This window comes from Trichechus manatus, unplaced genomic scaffold (genome assembly GCF_000243295.1).
Source record: "Trichechus manatus latirostris isolate Lorelei unplaced genomic scaffold, TriManLat1.0 scaffold00004, whole genome shotgun sequence".
NCBI classification, from domain to species: domain Eukaryota; kingdom Metazoa; phylum Chordata; class Mammalia; order Sirenia; family Trichechidae; genus Trichechus; species Trichechus manatus.
Genome location: NW_004443940.1, coordinates 12995778 through 13023340, shown reverse-complemented (window position 1 = coordinate 13023340; position 27563 = coordinate 12995778). Strand labels below are relative to the sequence as shown.

General features: G+C 41.0%; 2 protein-coding genes across 2 annotated transcripts in view; both read left to right on the top strand.

Moving 5' to 3' along the window:
• ANXA4 (annexin A4) overlaps window positions 1-9589 on the top strand; it is a 62231-nt gene extending 52642 nt beyond the window's left edge. The window contains exons 10-13 of the mRNA XM_004369377.2: window positions 652-747; window positions 1338-1396; window positions 3402-3524; window positions 8525-9589. Coding sequence (XP_004369434.1) covers window positions 652-747; window positions 1338-1396; window positions 3402-3524; window positions 8525-8584 — 338 coding nt within the window. The 3' untranslated portion in view covers window positions 8585-9589. The remainder of the gene's footprint in view (window positions 1-651; window positions 748-1337; window positions 1397-3401; window positions 3525-8524) is intronic.
• Window positions 9590-13111: 3522 nt separating this feature from the next.
• GMCL1 (germ cell-less 1, spermatogenesis associated) overlaps window positions 13112-27563 on the top strand; it is a 47610-nt gene continuing 33158 nt past the window's right edge. Inside the window, exons 1-4 of the mRNA XM_023731836.1 lie at window positions 13112-13612; window positions 23555-23678; window positions 25617-25713; window positions 27451-27548. Coding sequence (XP_023587604.1) covers window positions 13353-13612; window positions 23555-23678; window positions 25617-25713; window positions 27451-27548 — 579 coding nt within the window. The 5' untranslated portion in view covers window positions 13112-13352. The remainder of the gene's footprint in view (window positions 13613-23554; window positions 23679-25616; window positions 25714-27450; window positions 27549-27563) is intronic.

Here is a 27563-nt window from a genome sequence, read left to right as displayed (position 1 = left end):
TGACTGACAGCCCTGTGAGAATGCCACTGATGGAGAGTCAAGACAGCACCCCAAAAATGGCAGTGTTAACATAAACAAAACAAGATGTCCACTCCAAGAAGGCTCCAGAAGGAGGCAGCAAGAAAGGAAAACATATTCATCACATTCAAAAGTACTTGGCAAGGAAACAAAAAAAAAAAAAATTAATTATGTTAAAGTCTATTAAAAGATGCAACCAGCTGTTGTCAAATGTGACTCAGTTTTGGAGAGGTTGAATTGCTCTAGTTTTGATGAGCCAAAAGGAAGATGAACATACGGGTGATTGCCAAGGCCAGACTTACAGAAAGATACATTCTGCTTATTAACGAAACAATGAGAAAAAGAAAGCAAATCTCTCCAGAGGTCATCTCCATTTTTTTGTGTGGAAAACAAGATCTCAGATAAGGGAAGGGACTTGCTTGATGCCCTCCAAGATTCACAAGATCAATGTTCCTTCTTCCACTGCTCCATAGCCCTCCTGGGTTCCCACCCACATTCCTAATTAGTTTCCTCCTAAAATATGCCAATGAATAAGTAGTATAGTCTAGTTAAAAGATGCTCACTCTCTCCATAGATTTTATCTTCCTCTATTCTTCTTTATTGTTTATAATGCCATTTTGTTATTGTTTGTAGTGTTTGATGAATACAAAAGGATATCACAGAAGGACATTGAACAGAGTATTAAATCTGAAACATCTGGTAGCTTTGAAGATGCTTTGCTGGCTATAGGTAAGCTGGCAGGGCATGGGGAGTAGAGGAACAAATGTGTAGGGATTTTATTTGTTGTTATCAGTTTGTTGTCATGGGGAGGTAGATTTTTTTTTTTTTTTCAGGGATGAAAATTGTTTAAATCACTCATGATGTACTCCAGTATTTTAAACAAGAAATATTATATATAACCTGATTGCTGTGGTACTACTTGGCTTTTTATATTTTATATCCAACATGCCTTTATGTTTCAGTGTATAGGAAAGATAATCCTATAATAGCTATATCTTGCAACTCTGTAAATGGTTAGAACTAAGAACTATCTCACATGGTAGAGATAGTAATCATCATTTTGAAACTGTATGCTTCCCTTTGCTTTATTTCTTTGTCATTATTAATCACTTCTCCAGGAACTTCATGATAAATTGAGGGTACTTTCCATCTGTGAAAATGCCTTCAGTATAGCCTATGTTCATGAAACATTGGCGAAAATTTCTCCAGCAAAGTAATCAAGAGATATTACTTGATTCCTGATACAAACAGAGGCAACAACCGTGACTTGCCTTTTCTCTAGGTTTTATCTGTAATCTTTTGTTTTTTTCTCTTGACAGTCAAGTGCATGAGGAACAAACCTGCATATTTTGCTGAAAGGCTTTATAAGTCTATGAAGGTAAATGGCCTGACGTCTAGCATCTGTGTGACTGTGGCACGTCTTGTGTCCATCTTCAGTTGCTTACTTAGTCTTCTCTGTCCTCCAGCTTCAGCCTGAGTTATTCAGTTCATCAAATACTGAGTGCCTGCAATAATAAAACTAGGCGATATTTATTGAGTACTTATGGTATTCAGGTTACTGTTCTTTTTTTTAATTGTTGTACTTAAAGCGAAAGTTTACAATTTGAATTAATGTCTCATACAAAAATGTATACACACGTTGTTATGTGACCCTAATTGTTCTCCCCATACTGTGACAGCACATTCCTCCTTTCCACCCCTGATTTCCCATGTCCATTCAACCAGCTCCTGACCCTCTCTGCCTTCTCATCTCGTCTCCAGACAGGAGCTGCCCATTTAGTCTCATATATCTACTTGAGCTAAGAAGCACACGCTTCATAAGTACCATTTTATGTCCCATAGTCCACTCTAATATTTGTCTGAAGAGCTGGCCTCGGGAATGGTTTTAGTGCTAGGTTGACAAAGAGTCTGGGGATCATGCTTTCTGGGGTTCCTCCAGTCTCAGTCAGATCATTAAGTCTGGCCCTTTTACTAGAATTTGAGTTCTGCACCCCCCCCCCCCCCCACACACACACACTTTTCTCCTGCTCCATCAGGGAGTCTCTGTTGCGTTCCCTGTCAGGGCGGTCACTGGTGGTAGCCAGGCACCATCTAGTTCTTCTGGTCTCAGGCTGATGCAGTCTCTGGTTTATGTGGTCGTTTCTGTCTCTTGGGCTAATACTTTCCTTGTGACTTTGGTGTTCTTCATTCTCCTTTACACCAGGTAGGTTGGGACCAATTGATGTATCTTAGATGGCTGCTCACTAGCTTTTAAGACCCCAGACGCCACTCACCAAAGTAGGATGCAGAACAATTTCTTAATAAACTTTGTTATGCCAATTGACCTAGAGTTCCCCTGAAAGCATGGTCCCAAGAACACGTCACTGTTCATAATGCTTTATATGTATATAGATTAATTTTATGCCCACAACAGCCTTATGGGGCAGGTATTATTATTATCTCCCATTTCACAGATGAAGAAACCGTGGCATAGAAAGGCTATATAATTTTCCCAGTGTCCTCAGAGAGGAAGTAATGGAGCAGGGATTCAAACCTTGGCAGTCTGGCTCCAGAATCCGTACTCCTTAACCCAGCATTGTACTGTGGTGGGAACCATGGAAGGTATACCAAAAAAACCCACACCCGTTGCCATTGAGTCAATTCCGACTCATAGCAACCCTATAGGACAGAGTAGAACTGCCCCATAGGGTTTCCAAAGAGTGGCTGGTGGGTTTGAACTGCCAGCCTTTTGGTTAGCATCCGTAGCTCTTAACCACTCCCAATGGGAGATATAGGAAAGATCAAAATGTAGTCCCTTACCTCAAAGAACTTCCAGCCTTGTAGGGAGGCAGGTATGTGCAGAACACTAGTAACAAAATAGAATGTAAGACAGTAAATGAGGATCGAAATATTATAGGAACACAGTGGAGACAGCTTTTTTTCCTTCAATATTTGTTTGCTTCATGGGGAGGATCAGAAAAGACATATTAAGAGGTTGGTATATTTGAAAACCAAACAACCAGAACACAATGAAAGAGAAAGTTGACACATGGTGAAAAATATAACTAATGTCACTGAACAATTTATGTAGAAATTGTCAAATGGGAGCCTATTTTGCTGCACAAACTTTCACCAGGAACATGAGTGAGGCAGTCAGGCTGGACAGCACAGACTGTGTTTCTAGAATGACAGAGAGCAGTCTCCTCTGGTCAGAACATAGAGTATTAGAAAGGTAAATTGTGGAGAGCCTCAAATACTGTGTTCCACTGGCCTCCAAGGTGGTGGAGCAGACAAAGGACATTGTCAGGAGAGTCATACAGAGTCTTGCCTTGACAGATGAAAGAAAACTACCATCTGAAAACCAGTCAGGCTTTGATATGTGAGGATCTTGTTTTTTTCCTTAGGGCTTGGGCACCGATGATGACACCCTTATCAGAGTGATGGTTTCTCGAGCAGAGATTGATATGCTGGACATCCGGGCCAATTTCAAGAGGCTCTATGGAAAGTCTCTGTACTCCTTCATCAAGGTAGGTCACAGGAGCCTTGCCTTGGCCCGGGGAAGCACTGATGAAAGGACAGGGTTCTCACCTAGGCATTTAGAGACTTTTTGTCCTTTCCTTCTCGGCATATATCATTCCCTTTAAAGATGATATTCTAATTCAGATATTTCTAGTCTTTTTCCTTTCACACAGATGTTTAAATCTTTACAAGATTAGAAGCTGGATATGTTTGCCTTCTAAATACAGTAATTATTTCATGTTGACCCCTGACAGAGAAAGTTTCCATTTTAATGAATACTTTTGAGAGCACAATTTCCTTATCTCTCTGATTCCAGTGAAAGATAAACAACTGAATCTGTCTGCCAGAACCCTATTCAGGGCCAGCGCAGTTGGCTGGGAATATGGGAAAGGACTGTAGTTATCCCGGATTGCTGTTCTTTACCTAGCAGTGTTTCATTCTGTTGTACGTAGGGTAGCTATGAGTCTGCAGTGTTTCATTCTGTTGTACGTAGAGTAGCTACGAATCCACAGTGTTTCGTTCTGTTGTACACAGGGTAGCTATGAGTTGAAGTGACTCAATGGCACCTAACAGCAACCACACCTGGCACCGTACTTCTAGGAGTCCTAAGATGGCATGTCTTGGAGAGGTATAACTATTGGCCACAGATTTTGTTACTGTGTCTACAAGACATTCAGGAACTGATTTCCATTTCTCTGCAGCCTATGAGGTAACTTTATTTTGCAGAGCTGAAATATACCTAGCTTAAATATAACAATTTGTAAGATTCAGGGTTGACCATAAATGCAATTATGGGAAAATATATTTGTAATATATACAATTGGGTTAATATCCCTAATATTCCTGTATCAAGAGCTTTTGCAAATCATTAAGAAAAAAAGAAACACCCAAAGAGAAAACTGGGCAAAGGATATTAAACATGCATTTCACAAGAGATAAAACACAAATGACCGGTAAATATGATGATGATGTTTCATCTCAGTAATATTCAAAGAATTTCAAATAAAAACAAATCATCACTTTTCACCTAACACCTTGGCAAAGTTTAAAGAGATCATAACCAGCAGTGGAAAGGGTTTGGGGAAAACTCACCATTTTTTATGGAGGAACTGTAAACTGGTCTAACCTTTCTGAGGCGGGAGGTCATTTGGCAATAAGTATTTGAGGGAAAAAAACAGAACATCTCACGTAGCTATTTATATATCTAAGAATTTCTTTAGAGAAAGTAATAAAACTACACTAAATCTTATATTTTTATCATAGCAATACTTACATTATTTACTTTATATTATTTATATTTACATTAACCAATGGGCTGAAATAAATTGTGGAAAATCCACACACTGGAATACTATACAGCCACTAAAATGATGGGATACAAATACATTGATTGGTTTGGGAAAACATCATCATAAACGTTTTCAACGTTTATAAATATTTTGGCAACACACACACACGCACACACACACAACCCATTGAAAAGATAGAAATAAAAAATATATTGCCCATTTAATGATAACTGGTAAAAGAAGCAGAATAGAAGCATAAAATATGTAAATCCCAGAAGAAAATGACATAATGACAAATGACCAAAAACATGTTATAGTAATACAAATAAATAAGCTCTCAGGTTAGGTAAAAATATAAAGTCCAACTTCATGCTGTTCATGAGAAACACCTAAAATACAGTGATATCTAAGAAGCGTAAAGAAAAAGGCCAGACAAAGGAAAATTGAACAAACACAAAAAAGAAAGCAGAGGTTATACTATTAGTGTAGAAAAAGCATTAAATAGGAGAAAGTAGATCACTTTATATTAATAAAGGCAACAATTCACAACAAGGATTGATTTTTATGAAACTATAGGTGCCAAATAGTCTTGCATTCAAATATGTGAATAAAAAACTTGAAGATCCAGAAGAAGACACTGATGGCAGTACTATGCTAATGAAAGACTTTCACACATTCTTATTCTTTGGCAGATCAATGAGGCAAAGTATAAAAAAGAACATATTAAAGACTGAATTCAATGGATAACTATATTAAACTTTGAATCCTATAGACAGAGATTCCATCTTTTCTAGTGCCAATGATGTATTTACAAAACTGATCTATTAGACCATAAAAATTTCTGTGTAGAAGTTATAGAACTTTTCTGGAAGGCTACCTGGCAACCTGTATCAAAAGGCTTAAGAAAATACATGAATCATTAATCCAGTAATTCCCATTTTAGGAAAAATTTATTCTAAACGAATCATCAAGAATATGCACAGAAACTGAATGATAATATGCTTATAGCAGCAGGGTTTATAACAATGAAAAATTGGAACCAACATAAATATCCAGCAATGATGGGGGTTAATCAAATAAATTATTTTACCAATGTACGATGGAATATTCTTTAACCGTTAAAGAATGATGATATAAAAGAATATTCAGTAAAATAGGGAAATATTAAGGCTATATTGTTAGGTGAAAAAAGCAGTACATTCTCTGTGTGTCTTTCTAACAAACTCTAAATGTCCTCTGTGACACCAACTGTAAAAGCAGCGCTCCTTCTGACCCCAACCACCCAGCTCTCGGTCAGATCTCACAAGTTAAAGCGTACAGTACTGCAGACTTCCCAGGCTGCCTGAGACTTCAGACACCATTTAAAAGTTCGGGGGTCCCCAGGACACCTTTACTTCTGATCTGCTGGTATAAATTCAGGGGTTCCCATTAGCCCCTCGGGTACTATAATTTGCTAGAATGACTGGCAGAACTCAGGAAAGCTCTATACTTACGAATACAGTTTTATTCTAAAGGATGCTGTCATGGATTGAATTGTGTCCCCCCTAAATATGTGGCAACCTGGCTAGTCCATGATTCCCAGTATTGTGCGATTGTCCACCATTTTGTCATCTGATGTGATTTTCCTATGTGTTGTAAATCCTACCTTTATGATGTTAATGAGGCAGGATTAGAGGCAATTATGTTAATGAGGCAGAACTCAATCTACAAGATTAGGCTGTATCTTAAGTTAATCAAAGAAAGCTTTTGGGTCCCAAGACACGTTACCCTCTTGTGCATCTTTCATCAACCAGGAAGCTCACCTGACCTTCAGTGTCCAGAGTTTTTATTGTTGTTGTTGTTGTTAGGTGCCGTCTAGTTGATTCCGACTCATAGCGACCCACATACAGCAGAACAAAACACTGCCCGGTCCTGCGCCATCCTCACAATCATTTTTATGCTTGAGCCCATTGTTGAAGCCACTGTGTAATCCATCTCATTGAGGGTCTTTCTCTTTTTCGCTGACCCTTTGCTTTACAAAGCATGATGTCCTTCTCCAGGGACTGATCCCTCCTGATAACATGTCCAAAGTATGCGAGACGTAGTCTCACCATCCTCGCTTCTAAGGGGCATTCTGGTTGTACTTCTTCCAAGACAGATTTGTTTGTTCTTTTGGCAGTCCATGGTATGTTCACTGTTCTTCGCCAATACTGTCTTAGTCATCTAGTGCTGCTATAACAGAAATACCACAAGTGGATGGCATTAACAAGGAGAAATTTATTTCTTCACAGTACAGTAGGCTAAAATCCAAATTCAGGGCATCAGCTCCAGGGGAAGGCTTTCTTTCTCTGTTGGCCTTCTCATCAATCTTCTCCCAGACTAGGAGCTTCTCTGCGCCGGGACCCCGGGTCCAAAGGATGCGCTCAGCTCCTGGCACTGCTTTCTTGATGGTATGGGGTCCCCCTGTCTCTCTGCTCGCCTCTCTTTTTTATATCTCAAGAGATTGCCTCAAGACACAATCCAATCTTGCAGATTGAGTCCTGCCTCACTAACACAACTGCCGCCCATCCTCCCTCATTAACATCACAGAGGCAGGATTTACAACATTTAGGAAAATCACGCAATACCAGGAATCATGGCTCAACCAACTTGATACATTTTTGGGGATACGTAATTCAATCCATGACAAACACCGTAATTCAAAAGCATCAATTCTCTTTTGGTCTTCCTTATTCATTGTCTAGCTTTCGAATGCATATGAGGCAATTGAAAACACCATGGCCTGGGTCAGGTGCACCTTAGTCTTCAAGGTGATATCTTTGCTTTTTAACACTTTAAAGAGGTCTTTCGCAGCAAATTTGCCGAATGCAATGCGTCATTTGATTTCTTGACTTCTGCTTCAGAGTTTTTTTTAGCAGAGTTTTTATTAGGTTTCAGAAGACAAGCACAATTGACTGAATCATTGCCCATATGGTTTAACTCAGTCACTAGTCACCTTCCCACCCTGGTGTCAGGCTGGTAACAGAGGGTGAGTCTTTCTGGCATGGCCATCTCCCACCCAACATGACTCCCTCATTAGCATAAACTTGTGTGATCAACAAAGACTCCAATCACTGGAGAAATTCCAAGGGTTTATAGGTTACCTCTTAGAAACTGGGGATAACAACCAGATTCTTTGTGTAAAGTTAATTGTACCACTCACATGCAGAATACAGAAGAATACTACAGTCCCATCACATAGGCGTCTATATGCATAGAACAAAAACTGAAGTATATGCAAACACCGAAATGTTAAGAGTAGTAAATTCTAAAAAAAAACCCTTGCCGTCGAGTCGATTTCAGCACACAGGCAACCTACAGGAAAAGAGCTGAACTTCCTCACGCGGTTTCCAAGGCTGTAAATCTTTACAGAATCGGACTGCTACATCTTTCTCACGCGGAGCTGCTGGTGGGTTTGAACTGCTGACCTTTCAGTTAGGAGCCGAGTGCTGTGCCACCAGGGCTCCTCCCTAGTAATCTCTAGATGGTGGAATTATGGGTGATTTTTGTGTTGTTCTTTTATGTCTTTATTTTCTACATTGAACGAGTATTGCTTTTGTAATAAAAAATAACAAATGTTATTTTAAAAAACTGAGACGAATCCAGAGAAGCTTGAAAAAATTAACTTAGGTGACTTTAAACTGCATATTCCACTTTAAGACCCATTTATCTGACTGTAATTTTGCTTCCCTTGCCCCCAGGATGACACATCCGGAGATTACAGGAAGGTGCTGCTAATTCTCTGTGGAGGAGATGATTAAACTAAAATCCATGAAGGATGGGAGGATCCCCAAAGCTTTGAATTTTTTTTTAACTTCATTTTTCTACACTGCTATTAGCGTTATCTCAGAATGCTTATTTCCAATTAAAACGCCTACAGTTGCCTCCTAGGATCTAGACTGTCTGTATTATTATTCATCTATAATTAGTCGTTTTGATGCTTTAAAGCTGTACTTGCATTTCAAAGCTTATAAAACCTGAAAGGAAATTTAAAATTATAAATAAAAATGTACTCCATGCTTCTACTAAATTTCTTCCTTGGTTGTGTTTCAGAGAAATTGGAATATATTGAATCATTTCACGTTTTCTGTTTGGTGAAGAGTTGTTAAAAAACTGAAGGACTAGAAGCCTTTTCTAAAATCATCTTTCTTCCCTAATCCTATTTTTTGTGTGCTAATAACTTCTTGATTTGAAATTGTGAGCAGTTAGTAAGAATAGCCATCTAGTTTGCTATTTTACAGACATAGACTGAAATCATCCACAAATGCCCTTCGTTTAGGTTTCGTCTATAGACGTCTATTAGTTAACTTACTAAGCTTGGCGTGGGAGACTTCTCCCAATCACCTGTTAAGATCACTTACTCTCTCCAGGTTGGCGTATACCAAAATCACCAACTTGTCTGAACAAATTAAATTCTAAATGTGGTTGTGTATGTCTGTTTACCAAACGCGACCGTTGAACATTCCACAGTATTATGTCTAATGTCTTAATCCAGCTTGAAGACCAGTGGAAAAAAATTAAGTGTCATACTACGTATTCTGGTAATGGTATAATGCTTTGAATTTAGTTTGACTTAAAAAAAACTTTTTGTGCTAAAAATAACTTTTGGAGTCTTTTTCTATTTCAGTGATTTTTAGTAATTTGCGTTTGCATTGTGCCTTCAACTCTAGAATCATTCTGAAGGTGTATTTGGATTTAATTCAAAAGTTCAGTTTGTATACAACATGGAAAAATAATTTTAATAAAACATGGTGTCTTTAAAATGAGGTATATTCTTTTTCTGACTGATTTTTCCACTTCTGAATTCTTTTCATCCTGGACCCTGAAAAGAGGTGTTTTTGAAGGGCTTGTATTACTCAGTTTCAGTAGGGTCACTATGAGTTGAAATGGACTTGATGACAACGGGTTTGGTTTTTTTGGCTTTTATTAGGGACGACAGCATGAGAAAAAATAACATATTTTAGTCTTATGTGCATCTACTGCCATAAACTAATGTTTACATATGCCAAACACTACTCAAATGATATAAAATAATATATTTAATTTATTCGCTGGAAATGAGGGATGCTTTCTGTTCTAAGTAGAATATTTATATTAAATATTTGCTTCTTTGTTCATTATGTAATTCCTACTGATTTTGAGGTATCTCTGGGTGGTGCAAACAGTTAACAAACTCAGCGCTAATCTAAAGGTTGGAGGTTTGAGTCCAGAGGTGCCTTGGAAGAAAGGCTTGGCAATCTTCTGAAAAAACATCCATTGAAAACTCTATGGAGCACAGTGATACTCTGAAACACATGGGATTGCCATGGTCCTATTGTATTTTGAAGGGTGAAATACTGTATAAGGATTTTTCAGTTTGGTGCTACTTGTCTATTATGAGTGCTTGAGCTATTGGTGAAAGCTATTTATGGGAATACTTAGTCATTAAAGTTAATTATAGGAAATAGTACTGCCGTGTAGATACCTACCCAGAAGAACATGGTGTCTCCAAATCAGTTTTATTTCGCTTGGGAAGCATTATGCATTTTTTGGTAGAAGTTTTACCTTTAGAACTATATATGACTTAGGCAGAATTTTTAAATAGGTTGCATTTTTTTGACTGACAGCTTTGTAGAAGGCAGGATAAAGCCACCCTGTTTGTTACCTATCTTGAACAAGCATGACTTAAGGGATATAATTACAAAGCAACTTTCTTTTTCTCTCCCACCATTTACATTTATTCAGTGGGCTTAGTTCTCCCGTCCCTAGATGAAAATTCAGGCAGAGTCATGACTTTTCTGGTTACTCTTAGGTTTTAAAAGTCCTATTGTCCAGTGCCATTTCAATAATTAATATGTCTAGTCAAAATTCCAAACTTAATGTATAGCTGAGGCTTCTTCCCTCATTCAGCTCTGGCCTACTGCCAGCAGGAAGCCGGCTTTTGGGGAAAAGGACAAGTGGGCTTCTCTTCTTTATCTACCTGGGCTTCCTTCCATACCTCCTTCCCCCTCTAGCCGCCCTCTCAGGGGTGTAGCAGGGGGAGGGAGGGTAGTAAAGAGGAGCAGAAAGTTCCTATCTGACTGTATTTGCTGTGGTGGTAGAGGATCTGTCACCTTGGCAGACTTTAAAGCTGATTCTGTGGGCACACTCATAGGTTCCTTTGTCAACCCCATCACTGGAGAACCACTTTGCAGGGCAAATGTAGTTCTTTTCTAGCTGGTCACTTATTCCTTTTCCAGCCTCTAGGAATTCAGTGATACTTTTAGCTTCTCTGTGCTGAGGTCTGTTTGCCCTTCTACCCAGGCCTCTTGGACAGAATCTAAGATGATCCCATGGTGGCTCTCTCATGGTGGTCCACATCTGCTCCATGGGAAACACTTGCACATCCTTTGTGCTGACAGGGTGTGCAGGCTGATCCCAGTGTAGCCATTGCTCTGTTCCCCCCTCCCCCAACCTCAGCCAGCCTCTTGCTGTTCGCATTTCTTAGGTGTGAATCAGACACCAGTCAACTGGGTCCCCCAAACTACATACACTGGTGATGGGAGTGTAAACTGGTACAGTCATTTCACAGAGCAAATTGTTAATAGCAAATAAAGTCGAAAAGTTCCTAGGGAATCCACTTCTAGGGATCTCCTTGTTGCGTCTTTTGCTCATTGCTGCTCTGTAAAAGCATTAAAGCAGGAACAACTTAACTCCCTCAGTAGGGGACTGGATAAACAAATTGCTGGTTAGTGACACAGTAAGCAGTGAAAATGAACTAGAAATTTATCAATTAGATAAATCTCAAAGGTATAGTTTTGAGGAGAAGGGTGCTGGATGATGGCTATGGTATGACTTCGTTTAGCTGTATATCTAAATGTACCAAAGGAAATTTATTGTTTGTGGGTATGCATATAGATAATGTATAAAAAACACGCATGGGAATAATGATATATACACCACTCACACGAATAGTGGTCACCACTGGGGAGGGAGGGAGGCAGAATGAAATGGAGAAGGGGTAAAGAAGAGGCTTCTGAGAATCTATATTGTTTTTAAAAAATGATCCAAAGCAAGTAAAACTTAAAATTTCAAGTCAGGTGGTGGGTACATAGGTGTTTTTCACATTTCTAAAGAATATCGAATATATTGTGGACTGCCAGAAGAACGAGTAAATCAGTCTTAGAAGAAATACAACCAGAATGCGCCTTAGAATCCAGTGGTGGAGGGTGGATACATTAAGGAAAACAAATTGCTAGAAAAGGACATCATGGTTGGTAGAGGGTCAGTGAAAATGAGGGAAACCTTCAATGAGATGGATTGACACAGTAGCCACAACAATGGACTCAAACATGCCAACAATCATGAAGATGGTGCAGATCAGGCAACTTTTCATTGTTATACATAAGGTCGTCATGAGTCTGCACCACCTCATCAAGAGCAGCTACGAAACCCACCAAACCCATTGCTGTCAGATTCCAACTCACAGCAGCCCTACAGGACGGAGTAGAACTGCCCTATAGTGTCTCCAAGGAGAGGCTGGGAGATTGAAATTGCCGACCTTTTTGGTTAGCAGCCAAAACCACTGCGCCACCAGGGCTCGGAGAGCAGCTAACAACAAATTTGAAATATTTTGTCATAAATATTTTATTTAAAAGAGGGAATGAAAGTTGGTGGCCCAGAGTCCATAGTAAAGACCCATAATACTCCAGACTGACACCTGTAAAAACTTTACTCAGACCTCCTGAAAGCACTTTAAGTCCTGACAGTCTCGGTACTAGACCCTATTCAGACGTTCCACTTCCGCTGGGGAGGGAACTTCAGGGAAGGTATCCCAACGGGTTTCTTTCATCTTAAGAGCATCAATCAGAGACTTGACGTAGAAGAAAACGCAGCCCTCCTCCTCCCAGATAGTCACTCTACGTTCTCCTTCCCCAGGAAGCCATGCCCCACCCCCGCAGAGCGGGATCCCTGCACGTGGTGAACTACCCCAAGGAGAAGTCCAGACAGCAAGTCATTTTGCCCCTCGCCTAGCACAGAGCCCAGTAAACATCTGGAACTCAAGGAAGCTTTGAAAAAAGAATGAATGACCTGGAATCTCCGATCTTACCAACAATAAGGGGTGTGTGAACTACGGTTAAACGTTGGGTCTGCCCACAAAGTTCACGGTACCCAGGCACAGACCGACAGCAGGCCAGAAACAACCAGGCGCACGCGTGTCCCACCTACCGCCCACGTCCCCATCTGCGCAGGCTCTACCAGCCACGCAGACTCGCCTCTCCCCGCCCCTTCCGGAGGCTCGCCGCGCGCGTGCGCCCTCCGATCCACGCTTTGTTGAGAAAGCAAGGGGGCGAGGTCCTGCGGTTCAGGCGCGCCGCGCGGCGAGACGCCGCGGGCGGGGCAGAGGATGGAGGTGGTGTCGTCCGCTGCAACGGTTGGGGCTGCGCGTGAGAGGGTGGCCGTGTAAGCACTCGAGCTGGGGAGAGGCCGGCGGGACCGGACCATGGCGGGAGACCCTCTCTGCTGGGCTCCCTGAGGTGCGCTCCCTGAAGTCCCGGGGAGCCGTCGCCCATGGGCTCGCTGAGCAGCCGAGTGCTGCGCCACCGGGGGCGAACCCAAGTCCAGCCGGAGCCGGGTTCCGGGGCAGTGGGCTCGGCCCGTGGGCCCAGGACAGGCGGCGACACACCCGGCCACGGCTTCTGTTACTGCCCGGGCAGCCTCAAGCGCAAGCGGAGCAGCGGGGCCTTCTGCTACTGTCACCCCGACTCCGAGACGGACGAGGATGAAGAGGAAGGGGACGAGCAACAGCGGCTCCTCAACACCCCTCGAAGGTACCTGGGGGGACGCGCCCACACTGGCCCGCTCCCGCACCTGTTGGGCCACGGTGCGCCACCGCCTCGTGCTCCCGCGACCCGGCCTGGGGACGAGCCTAGCGCCCGGTGCGCTTGGGAGGTGCGGCGCTCCCCAGCCTGCAAAGAGCGGACGTGCCCTTGACAGGGTAAATGTGGGGGCCACCCGGGAATGAGGCCGGGAAGCCGGCCCGACCCAGGGCGGATCGGGGTGCGCCCTGCGAGTCGCCTGATGTTCTGGGTTATAAACCACAGACGCTGCCAGGGTGTTGTTATAGCCCCAGGATGACACTCAGAAACACCAAGCCAGAGCTTGCGTCTCATAAAACTTAGAGATAACCGACTGGTTGGCCTTCCTAACACAGCTTTTTCCTCTTTGAGTGGGTGGCAGTAATGTAAGTTCTTTTGCACCCGGTTGCCTTAAATAATTAGAAATGCAAATTTAGTCTCTGAGTAAGGGTACCCCTGTTGTTGTCCACTCAGTGAGTGGAGGGGAAGTAACTGCGCACAGGAAGGCTCCTTAACTGTGAAGGTGAAGTTTATCAGTAGTGTACATTTGTTACTGACGTGGATTCCTTTCTTTCTAAGTCTCGAATACTTGGCGTTGACCGTGGTTATGTGTAAGGCTGTGCTGCAGCTTGCTTCACCTTATTTGAAGAGCTGACAAATGGGTTACCAACCTGTGAACTCGAATGTAGTTTCTGAGTAGGATATATTTGCACATAAACAATCTGGTTGCTCTGTTTAAAAAAAAGATCATCGGTGGAGTCATATAGATGTAATTTTTTAAATGAAACTTTAGAAAAATAATTCATTAAAAAAATTTTGCTACACAAGTGTTACATATTTATTGTAAAAAAAAAAGTTTAAGATAAAAATACCATTATGATTCGATCACTCATAACCACTATTAATAGTTTGATTTATAAAACCTTTCACACAGTTTTATGTTTGAATATGTTTGTATTTGTTTATAAAAATGGGCCTCTATTGTGAATACCGTTGAGTGACCTTTGGGAGAGTTGGTGTAACATTTTTAAGAGCTCAAATTCTGTGTTCTCATCCATAATTTTACACTTAATAGCTTTATTTCCTCTTATATAAAATACAGATATTAATACCTGCCTTACAGGGTTTGGAGCCCTGGTGTCCCGGTGGTTAAGAGCTATGGCGAGCTACAGCTGCTAACCAAAAGGTTGGCAGTTCGAATCCACCAGCCGCTTCTTGGAAACCCTATGGGGCAGTTTTACTCTGTCCTGTAGGGTTGCTGTGAGTCGGAGTCAACTCTATGGCAGTGGGTTTGGTTTCTTTTTCTTTTTTTTTAATACAGGGTTTGACAAATAAATGAGAATGCATACTGCACACAGTGCCTGGTATGTAAGCTCTTAGTAAATATGCTCTTTTTTGTGCACAACTACTAACCTAAAGATTGGCGTTTCAAACCCACCTAGCGGTTTCATTAGAGAAAGTCCTGACAATCTGCTTCCATAAAGACTACAGCCAAGAAAACCCTATGGAGCGGTTCTGTTCTGTAACACATGTGGTCTCAATGAGTCAGAATTGAGTCAATGGCAATGGGTTTGGTTTTTTTTTTTTTTTTTTAAATAAATTGACCCCTTTATCATTATGAAATGTCCCTCTTTTCCCTGGTAATAAATATAGCCAGTTCTGCTACCTTTTGATTAGTGTTTGAATAGTATATCTTTTTCCATCCTTTCACTTTTTACCTACCTGTGTCTTTATACTCAAAGTAGTCATCTTGTACCGGTTGCCATCGAGTCGATTCTAACTCATAGCAACCCTGTAGGACAGAGTAGAACTGCCCCATAGGGTTTCCAAGGCTGTAATCTTTACAGAAGCAGATTACCATATCTTTGCTGGTGGGTTCAAACCACTCACCTTACAGTTAGCAGCTGAATGCTTAACCACTGTGCCGCCAGGGCTCCTGAGGTATCTTATAATTGCATGTAGTTGAGTCTTGCTTTTTTTTTTTTATCCAGTAGGACAATTTCTGCATTTTAGTTTGTGTTTAGACCACTTGTACTTAACTATTGAAATATATATCAGTTAAGGTCCATTTGAAAGAGCAGCCACACAGTAATTTGAACAGAAAAAAAATATAAACAGTAATAAGCAACAGCAGATTAACTGCTAAGGGGTAAAGAGATCTCTAAGAAATACAGGAATAGCAGATATAGGGAGCAGCCACTACTTCTAGGGCTGAGGCAGAATACCCAAGGAAGGAACAAATTTGGAATAGGGCCCCTCTCCAAACTGAGATTCAGATGTTGTTGGAGGGGCTGTGGCTGTAGACCACTGGATGGTGAAGAAGTTTTTGCTAAGTGTGGTAGGCTGAGGCTGGCAAGCAGGAAACTCTCCACTGGAATGCGGACAAGCTTGCTTGGAGGCTTTATGACCAGCCTTGTGTGTCAACTTGTCTAGCCTGTAGCACCCAATTATTTAATTAAACAATCTGTTTGCTGCTGTGAATGTATTTGGTAGATATGGTTAGCATCAACTATCAGTTGACTTCAAAGATTACCCTTGATAATGTAGGTGAGCTTTATTCAGTCAGTTGAAGGCCTCAAGAGCTAAAACTGAGGTTTCCTGGAGAAGAAATTCTACCTCAAGACTGCAGCATCAAATCCTACCAGAGTTTCCAGCCTGCTGGGTCGCCCTGCAGATTTCATAGTCAAGACTGCAGCATCACATCCTGAGGTTCCAGCTTGCTGGCCGGCCCTACAGATTTTGCACTTCAGACTGCAACATCAACTGCTGCCTTAGTTTACAGCCTGCTGGCCTACCCTACAAACTTAAGACTTGCCATTTCCCACAATCACTTGAACCAATTCCTTAAAATCTGTCAGTTTCTCTCTCACACAATATGTATATGTGTGTATATATGTAAATATATGTGTATGTATACATGTGTATACTTACATATACACACATATTTACATTAATCCTATTGATTCTGTTTCTCTGGAAAACCCTGACAAAATACAGATTTTGGTACTGGGAGGGATTCTAGAGGAACAGAATCTTAAAGGTAAGTTTTCTGAATTGAATCTGGGGTTTCGGGAATTGGTTCTCTAGTCTGCTTAGACTTAAAAGCACTAATGACTCTACTTCCAGTTGTAAAGAGAGAGCACTAATGGCTCTATTTCCCATTTTAAAGAGTGCACTGATAGTCCATGGTATGATATGGCAACAGAGGTATGCAAAATATCACCATTAGATACTCCAGATTTCTCAGTAACCATGTGTTTGATACTTCAGGACATTTTTGTCAAACTATTGAGTATAATGAGATTGCCTGGTTGCTCCTAATTGCACTGGAGAAAAGGGGAAAGAAAAGGATGAACTCAGGGCTTCAAAAGCCAACTCAAGTACCACATGAATGATAAGAAAGTTTCTATGTGTACTCTGAAAGAAAACTTTGTGTCCTGTATCCACAAAGCTGAGATTGCTGAAAACCAAACCCAGAGTCTCATCCTACGAGTGGCTGAATTACAACGCAAATTGAATTCCCAGTCTCACAGGGTGTCAGCTGTTAAAGTGCAAGCATTGATTGGGAAGGAATAGGATCTTGAAAATTGAAATGGGACATATGGGCAGATTCCGATGAACCTGGGTCGTCTTTGCCAGTAGAAGCAGCCCTTCTACTCCTGTCTGAGGAGGTTAACCCTGCTTTGTCTAAAGAACCTGTGATGACGTCCCCTGAGGTAGTTGCCCTGCAAGGCTTTGCTGATTATCCTTATGATGTCTCCCCACCATCCCTTTTTGCTTCTAGACCCATAACTAGACTATGACCATCAGGCCCTGAAAGGTAAGGTACAAAGTGTGACCCACAAGGAGGTGTGCTGCACCCCAAAGAACTGCATGATATATTTCCAATTTATGCCAGCAGAAATCTGGAGCATATGTATGGGAATAGATATTAACGGTGTGAGATAATAGTGGAATGAATATAACGTTGGATCAGGCCAAATTTATTGATAGGAACCCACTGGGTGGCGCAGATGGTTAAGCACTCAACTACTAGCTGAAAGGTTGGTGATTTGGACCCACCCAGAGGTACCTTAGGCTTGGTGATTTGCTTCCAAAAGATCACAGCCTTGAAAACCCTATGGGGCAGTTCTACTCTGCACACATGGGGTCACCGTGAGTCGGAACTGAACTCAACAACAACAGCAAAATTGAGATTTTGGATTCAGTGTTGTAGATCAAGGGGTTAGAAAGAGCTCTAACAATTGATTTGGTTGGTTAGCTGAAACAAACCAAAAGATAGTCTGTACTAAACGAACTTGAAATGCCAGAATTGTCTTGGTATACTGCAGATGAAGTCCAGAGGCTTAGGAAGATTGGAACGTTAGAGTGGACTTATCATGAAAGACCTGCTCACCCACCCTGGGAGAGTCTAGATCTCTCACCATAGCACATGAGCAATGTTTGTGAGGGAAGCCTCAACATCCTTGAAGATGTCTATGGTAACTTTTCTCTGTAGATTACAAATTATAGTGAGAACTGCTATCACTGAACTGGAATCCTTAAATGCAGTGGGGACTGTTGGACCATAGGGTGGAAAAAACCAAATGGTGGCGGTTAATATCTAAAGGTAAGGTCAGTGTGGTTACCATTTGTTGTTGTTGGGTGCTGTCGAGTTCCTCCCGACTCACGGTGACCCTGTGTACTGCAGAACAAAACACTGCCCAGTCCTGCACCATCCTCACAATTGTTGCTGTGTTTGAGCCCATTGTTGCAACCACTGTGTCAGTCCATCTTGTTGAGGGTCTTCCTCTTTTTTGCTGACCCTCTACTTTGGCAAGCATAATGTCCTTCTCCAGGGACTGGTCCCTCCTGATAACATGTCCAAAGTACATAAAATGAAGTCTCACCATCCTCCCTTCTAAGGCTGTCTAAGGCTGGGTTCTCTAGAGAAGCAAAACCAGCGAAGCATAGAGAGAGAGAAATTGACTTATCTCAAGGAAATGGCTCATGTAGTTACTGAGGCTGGCAAGTCCCAAGTCCGTGGGTCAGGCATCAAGCTGGCTGCTTCTGACTCATGTAGCTGCAGAAGCTGACGAACCCACGATTGCCAGATCAGACAGAAGACTACTGGCTCACAGGCTGCAGAGGATGATGACAAGAATGGCAGGTGAGATGGCAGGCTGCTGGCTTACCAGCTGTGAAAGCTGAGGAATTCCAAGATTGGCAGGCTACCGGCTCCAGTCCCAAGAACTGAAGGTCAGATGATGACAAGCTGGATGCAGGATCGAGAGCAAGCAGACAAACTTTGCCAGAACATCTGTATATATACTGGGTGTGGGCCATGCCCCCGGAGAAACTTCCTTTACGACTGATTGGCCGATCACATCAGATCACATCATGGAGGTGATTACATCATATCACAAAATGGAGGGTGATTGTATAATACTGAGAATCATAGCCTAGCTAAGTTGACACATAACATTAACCATCATAGTCCACCTCTTGTCAACTTGGCACCTGTATACATTTCCTTAAAACATGCATTATCTCTAAATAAAGACAGTTACAAAGTCGTACTAGAGCCTAACATCATACGACTAACATGCGTACAATCAAAAACGCGCTAGCCCCATTATACAACTTCCCTTTAAATGTAAAGGAAACACAGAAACATCTTTCGGATACCATGCAGTTTACTACTATTGAGTTTTTTGGACCTAACTATGAAGTATTTCTTTTGGACCAGAAGGGCTATAAAAAATATTATGAGCACACTAAGGGCACTGTGAACTAAGAAAGTTTGGGAACCTCTGCTCTAAAGCAAAGCATGCCCCACATGGAGGGAAGAAAACAAAAATATTTGCTATGTACATACACACGCACACATACATGTATAATAAAGCAAGAAAGAAATATAACAGTTACAGTCCTCTTAACTGGTCACATGGTTGTAACTGGTATTTAGAGCTACCTTCTTCCACCACCCATTCCATGTTACTTTACCCTCAGCAAGTACTTCAGCTGGTTGTGGTTCTTTGCCTGATGGGGTGACCCAGGCCTTCATTCCTGCAGGGTCTTGGCCATTAGTCATATAAGAATTGGGTTGCTGTAGTTTTCCATTGACTTTAATCACAGGGCATAGTAGTATTAAGAGACACCCTAAGGGATCTCCCGTATTCCAGATATACTCTTCTTTATCTCCATTCTGTAATATTAATCTGATTTCCCCTTGAAAATCAGGATCAGTCACACCAGCCAGTATGGTAACTCCCTTCTTTGCTTGTTGTTCCAGAGGCATGAGGAGCCCAAAGTGGCCAGGTGGCATTCTTGACTTCCAGTTCAGTGGAATCAGCCTTGTATCTCCACGTGGGAGCATTCGTCCCTTTGGAACTAAGACCTCTAGACCCACAGAGTATAGAGTTGTGGATACAGGAAACAAAAATTTTATGAGTGGGTCACTCGGGGTAATAGTGAGTGGTTCCAGTCCCATTCCCACCCCTTGATTCCTGAACCCGTCAATCCTGGGTATGGGAGAAACAGCACCATATATTGGACACTGGTTTAGAGCATATACAGACTCCTGGAGAATATTGCCCCAACCTTGCAAAGTACTGCTACCTAGCTGACACCATAACTGTATCTTTAGAAGGCCATTCCATCATTCTGCCAAGCCAGCTGTTTCAGGATGATGGGGAACATGGTAGGACCAGTGAATTCCATGAGCATAGGCCCAGTGCTGCACTTCATTTGCTATGAAGTGAGTCCCTTGATCAGAAGCAATGCTGTGTGGGACACCGTGATGGTAGATAAGGCATTCTGGGAATCCACGCATGGTAGTATTGGCAGAAGCATTGAGTGCAGGGAAGGCAAATCCATATCCAGAGTAAATGTCTATCCCAGTAAGGATGAAACTCTTCCCTTTCTGTGATGGAAGTGGTCTAATGTAATCAACCTGTCACCAGGTTGCTGGCCAATTGCCTCAAGGAATGATGCCATATCAGGGACTCAGTGTTGGTCTCTGTTGCTGTCAGATTAGGCACTCAGCAGTTGCTGTAGTCAAGTTGTCCTTGGAGAGTGGAAGTCCATGTTGCTGAGCCCGTGTATAACCTCCATCTCAGCCACTATGACCAATTTGTTCATGAGCCCACTGGGCAATGACAGGAGTGGCTAGGGAAAGAGAATGACTAGTTTGCACAGAAGGCGTCATCCTATGCACTTGATCGTTAAAGTCCCTCTCTGCCGAGGTCACCGTTGGTGAGCATTCACACGAGACGCAAATATCTTCACTTCTTTGGCACATTCAGAGAGGTCTATCCACATGCCTCTTCCCCATATCAATTTTCCCGTCAAGTCCCTAACCATCCAGTCAAACCATTGGCCACAGCCCATGAATCAGTATACAGTTGCACATCTGGCCATTTCTCCTTCCAGGCAAAGTGAACAACCAGGTGCACTGCTCGAAGTTCTGCCCATTGGGAGGATTTTTCTTCACCCCTGTCCTGTCCTTCCCAGAAGGGCTGCAGTGCTGCCACTGTCCACTTTGGAGTGGTGCCTGCGTATCGTGCAGAACCATCTATAAACCAGGGATGAGTTTTCTCCTCCTCACTCAGCTGATCATAAAGAACTCCCCATAGGGCCATAGGTGGAGACTGGGAGAGGAGTGTTTTTCTTTTTCTCTTTTCCTTGAGTTATATACTTTCTCTGGGGCCAGTTTTCTCTCTTTTTATGGTCTTTAACGCTGCTAATTTTCCTCATGTTGAGTGATCCTTGATTGTCTAGTTATATATAAGAATGGGGAGCTGATTTGTGTGTGTATGTGTTTGTTTAATTGAGTAAATAGATGTTATTTCCAATAAGCCTTTTCTTTGAGTAGCAAGACTGAACTACCACCTCATTGGATATGTGTGGGGCATGCTTTGCTTTAGAGCAGAGGTTCCCAAACTTTCTTAGTTCACAGTGCCCTTAGTGTGCTCATAATATTTTTTATAGCCCTTCTGGTCCAAAAGAAATACTTCATAGTTAGGTCCAAAAAACTCAATAGTAGTAAACTGCATGGTATCCGAAAGATGTTTCTGTGTTTCCTTTACATTTAAAATTTTCCACATGCTTCTCTTGAGTTTGCTGTGGTGCTCCCCAGTGCCTCAGCACACAGTTCAAGAACCATGACTTAGGCTGAATGGTTTGGGAATTGACAGCCTACAGACTCCTCAAATACTAGAATGAGGATTGCTTTATCCAGGGTGACAACACCTACGCTAAAGCCTTAGATCTTCCTGGTAAGTTCTGTTTCTTTCTAGGAGAGCTTTGGAATCTTTTTACCTGGGTTATCTGTAACTCTGGTTATCTGTACTTTTGTGTTCATAGATAGTGGAGGGGGCCTCTAGGGGAACAAGTTTCCCTGTCTTCTGCCCCACTTATCATTTCTGCCTTTTGTGTCCCTTAGTTCTCCCTCTCCACCATCCACCCCGCAGGGTTCTGAAGGGCAGATAGGCTCCAACCTCCATCACAGCCCTTCATATTGTATTCTGGGCTATGGCTTTCTCTGTGCTTTTTCATTCCAGTTTATTTTCTAACTTTCAGATCAATGGAATTCTCTTATCGTGATAAGCCCACCTTTTTTCCTGTTGTGGGTTTATTCCTTTTTGTACTTTTGATCTTTTAGTGTAATTTGGGTAGAGATGGGAAGCAAACATGTACTCCTTAGGCTATCATGAACTAGAAGCTACATTGTTTCATTTCTCACCATAACCCACTGAAGTAGATACTGTTAATATTCTCTTTTTACAGATAAGGTAACTGAGCTATGGTAGAGTGGGGCCTCAAACCCAAGTCTGTCCACTACCAAAGCATGTACTATTTTTATTGTCTTTTGGCAAAAAGTGTTAAATACACTGGTTCAAGACACGGTCTGAAACAGTAATTTCATTTTTAAAAAGAGATTTAAAACTTTTAACTGTAGGACAGAACTAGCCAGGAATTCAAAAGATACTGGTCAGTTTCTGCCTGGGACTTTTCCACATTTACTAGGTCATCCTGAGCAGTGATTTTCAAACATTTAAAGAAAATAATGCAACTCTTTCTTTAACTCTTATGCAGAAATGCAGTACATGGCGCTGCTCTGGTTGAAGTTGGGCAGGATGCCCAGAGTCCCACCAGTCAGTTCCCCTTGGCCCTTGAGACGCTTTCCCCCTTGAATATAAATTTGAAACCTTACGGTTAATACTGCGTACCATTTGTTCAAGGAAATAACGTTTTAACTACTTTAAGAATAGTTTGCTACAAAAATACGATGAAATGTAAATTATTTTAAAAATTACTTGTGTAGCTGGTTGAATGGACACGGGAAGTCCAGGGTGGAAAGGAGGAGTATGCTGTCACATTATAGGGAGAGCAGCTAGGGTCACATAGCAGTGGGTGTATAAATTTTTGTATGAGAAACTGACTTGAACTGTAAACTTTCACTTAAAGCCCAATAAAAAGTAAAAACTAAATTACTTGTGTAGGTGAAATTTTCACTTGTTTTCCGTATTTTAGTTGCATAGCATATTACTGCAGTTGTAGTGAGCTCCTCTGTAGTTCTGCTCTCTTTATTAGGAAATAAGCAAAAGCCACCACACTTAATTCAAAAATGAAAGGTTGCAAAAAGGTGTTCAGTAAAGGTCTCCCTCCCATGCTGCCCCATTTATCCACTGTCACCCCTCCTGTGACTAGAGAACCCAGAGGTAACCGCTCTTAATAGTTCCTCCTGTTCTCTTCCGTATATGAGCAAATAGAAATATCCTCCTCCCCCCTCCTCCCCCCCCGCCACCGCCCTTTTACACAGTGGATATGTGGACTGTAATAGAAATTGAACAAAAGGAGTATTTTGAGTTGTATGCAAAATCAGTAAAACACTCTCTTTTACATATATGTAACTTGTATTTCTTTTAACAGGAAAAAATTAAAGAGTACATCCAAATACATTTATCAAACATTGTTTTTGAATGGTGAAAATAGTGACATTAAGATTTGTGCTCTAGGAGAAGAGTGGAGCTTACACAAAATATATTTATGTCAAGTAAGTAAGTTTATTTTTTCCATCTGAGTAACTAGAATTAGCCACTTTAAAAAAAACTCTTGCACTCTTTTAAGTCATATTCTTTGTCACTGCATTTCACAGTAGTCTTTTGCATGGACAGTAGTTGTTTAAGTCCTCTAATCTGATTAAAAGTCTGTTTTATTAGAAAATGATGAATACTGTTAATGAAAATTTTTAGTTTGACCTAGAAAACAGATTTTGAATTTTTATTGTCTTCCCAGCCTAGCATTACCTCTTTGTCATTTCCTCAATAAGTTGCTTATTTTGGCACCTTCTGTTGATAAAAGGGGAAATGTTAGGAAAAAATGTTTAACATTAAAGTTAAGATTGCCGAGTTTTGTTTATTTTGTATATGATTATTTCAGTTGGATAAATTCATTTGAAATGTTGCTTTGTGGTTAAGATTGAATGTGAATGAAAAGTTCTTGACACTCACTCTTCCCTCTTTCCCCAAAAGATCTAGTTAAAGACAAGACAAAAGAGTATATAAAGTCATTTAGCTGGTATACCTATTGATTTCTGTGCTGAAAACATTACTATCTGCCACCTCATCCTAAAGATTCAGAATTTTCAAAATAGAAGAAAATGTTACCTCTAATGGCTCAAGTATATCATTCATTCATTCTTTAATCGGATTTATTATGTGGTGGGCATGGTTCTAAGCACTGGGGATAGAGCAGTGAACAGAACAATTCTTATTCTTTGGAGCTTTTATTTTACCTGTCTTCTTTACCATTTGAGAATAATTACTGGTAGGACACTATAGTGTAAGATTTTTCTTGCTGAAACATTTTAAAAATAATTTTTTCTCTAACATTTTAATCGTAATGTTTTTTAATTAATTATTTTTCTGAACAAGTTTATTTTGGCTTGAAGTATGTAGCCCAGAGGATATATCAGAATGTTGATCTCAACCTGAGGATGTACGACCCACGTCTTATTCATTTTTCTATCAGCAGTTTTGTGAACTAGAGAGTAACAGTGCCTCTGTTAGGACTTTCCCTCCCAAGAGAGACTAGATCAATTAGAGTGCGAGCCACATGCGGAAATACAAGCCCCCGGAGGACAGAAACAACGTCCATTTTGTCTACTGCCCTGTTCACAGTGCCTTATACATAATAAGTACTTAATAAAATTTTAAAAATACATTAGTTAATATTTGACCCATTCTAAAGTAATTCTAATTATGAAGAATGCTGTCTAGAAGGTAACTAAAGATTTCGTCCACTCTAGTACCTGTCCAAGATTTCAGATCCATTCTGGACTTTTCTGTTTAGATAAAACTAATGGTTGGATTTTCCCAAATTTATTTGGGATTCATCCTATTAGGACTGACTCAGGATGGGTCTGGACCCTTTATAGCCACTGAGGTACAGTAAGGATTCAATAGTCTGAAGATAGTTTAGTTTCCTCTTCTCTCCTCCTTTGTACATTATCATATATCTACTTAGTGTGTTGCCATATGCTTATGGAAGATACATAAATACATGACATAGATTCTGAGGTTGAGTTTAGAATCTCATTGAGAAGGAAAACATATACTACATGTAATATACTCAGAAATGATCTTGTTAAAGGAAGCAGTAACTAAGCTTACTTAATTGCCGTCTGTTTTAACTAGGTAAGCTAACAAGGTTCAATAGTAATGTAGGAATTTAGTTCAGATAGTAATATATGAATTTGGTTTAGTCTCTGTTAGTACTAAACTGATAGCATTAGGTATATTTGATATAATTGTTAATGTCCTTATCTTTTTTCTTCTATAGACTATTTGGCAATTCTTTTTCTCTTGAAATAATACAATGGATAAGTTTTGATAGAATAGTTGCTCAGAGTTAGAAATGGGAAAGTAATGTGGAAGACAGAAAGTACTGGGTAATCATTGACCTTTTTTTTTTTCTTTTTTTTTTTTTAAAGTCTGGCTACTTTTCTAGTATGTTCAGTGGTTCTTGGAAAGAATCCAGCATGAATACTATTGAACTGGAGATTCCTGACCAGAATATTGATATAGAAGGTAACAATCATCATAATTACAATTATGCAAAAATCATAAAAACATAACCTCTTTATTCTTTTAGTTTTTTCTAACCTTGTAGGCTAAGAAAAGCTACATTTAAACATCCCAAGGAGATAATTTTATATTGATTTACTCCATCATTCTGTTCCACCTATCCCTAATCTAATCATGTGGACCTTAATCAGTCTTGTTTACTTATCTTTGTAAATATATCTGCCTGGAATGCAGAGGACATAGTAGAGTGAAGGAAGAAAAGTGTGACCTTTTTTCTAATTACATAGAAAAGCTGGTAAATAATATTCACTGACTATTCCCTATATATGAATATCTTTTCTGGAAACAATACGTGTACGAATCATGTAAACACGTTGTTTTAGAGCTATAAGGGTGTTTAGGTAAAGAAGTTGAGGTCCAGAGGATTTAAGGGACTTATTTTGGGTCTCAGAGCAGTTTAGTGAGCCTAGAATAGATTGTAGCTCTCTTACTTCCTGTTTGAATGCTCCTTCTGTTGCTCTCATGGGTAGCCTAGTACCCACCACATAGGCAAAGAAAAAATTTAACAATATTTACTAAGCAAACCACGTGGAACATGCATGAGAGTGGCAGCAGAGAGAAGGACGGACGAACAGGCTTAGATGGCTCTGAGGGCTGGGCATAAATGCCTGAGGTCATTCTAGGTGGAGAGTTCAGCCAGTCTGGAGATGCAGAGGTAGAATGTACGTGGTGAGTGTGTTGGGGACAGGCAGATGAAATTGGCTACCATAGCAGTTACCGAAGAGGGAGAGGGCAGTGAACACTAAAGTCAGACAGGTAATGAGGATCACATCAGAGAGAAGTGATACAGGCTTCACCACGAGTTTGGATTTGATGCACTGGGTTTGGAATGGTAAATATCTCATTTGCCCGCTGTGATCATTGGTAGGGGTTGTGTGGACTGCTATGTTAGAGAGTTAAGGAGTTCAGCTGCTAACTGAAAGGTCAGTTGTTCAAACCCACTGACCGTTCCTTGGGAGAAAAGACCTAATGATCTGTTCCTGTAAAGATTACTGCCTGGGAAACCATATGACCTGTTGCCGTTGTGTCGATTCTGACTCATAGCCACCCTATAGGACAGAGTAGAAGTGCCCTGTAGGGTTTCCAAGGAGCGGCTGGTTGGTTTGAACTGCTGACTTTTTGGTTAGCAGCCAAACCTGTAGGGCAGTTCCATTCTGTCATACAGGGTCTCTGTGAGTCAGAATCTACTCATGGCACATAACACGTGAGCTGTGTATTCAATGAGTCACCACTGGAGTGCATGTGGCGTGGACAAGACCAAGAGCTATGTCAGACTCCCCAGTGGTGAAGCAGCAGGGCTAAGATTATCACTGGGTCTTTGTGTTTAATGATTGCTCTACTCAAGGGTATCATTATAAAACTTTTTCCAAGGGTATCATTATAAAACTTTTTCCAAGGGTATCTTAATTCTGACCACTAACTAATATTGAGATTAGATGCAGAAGAATCCAGCTAGACTTGGTAGAATACACAGAAAGGTATAACATTATTAAATTAGCACCATCAATCAGTAAACATTATTAGCATTTTAGTTAGTGATACTTCTCTTACCTTTTTTTTGCATATACCGGATTTAGAGAAATGTTGTCTTTCTGTGCGAAGACAGTCGTCATTGTTATTTTTGTTATACCATATATTTATAATTGCTGTTTCCTTCTACATAAGTGCTTTTGCTTTCAGCCCTGCAGGTTGCATTTGGTTCACTGTATCGAGATGACGTCTTAATAAAGCCAAGTCGAGTTATTGCCATTTTGGCAGCAGCTTGTATGCTGCAGTTGGTAAGTGTGTGCATT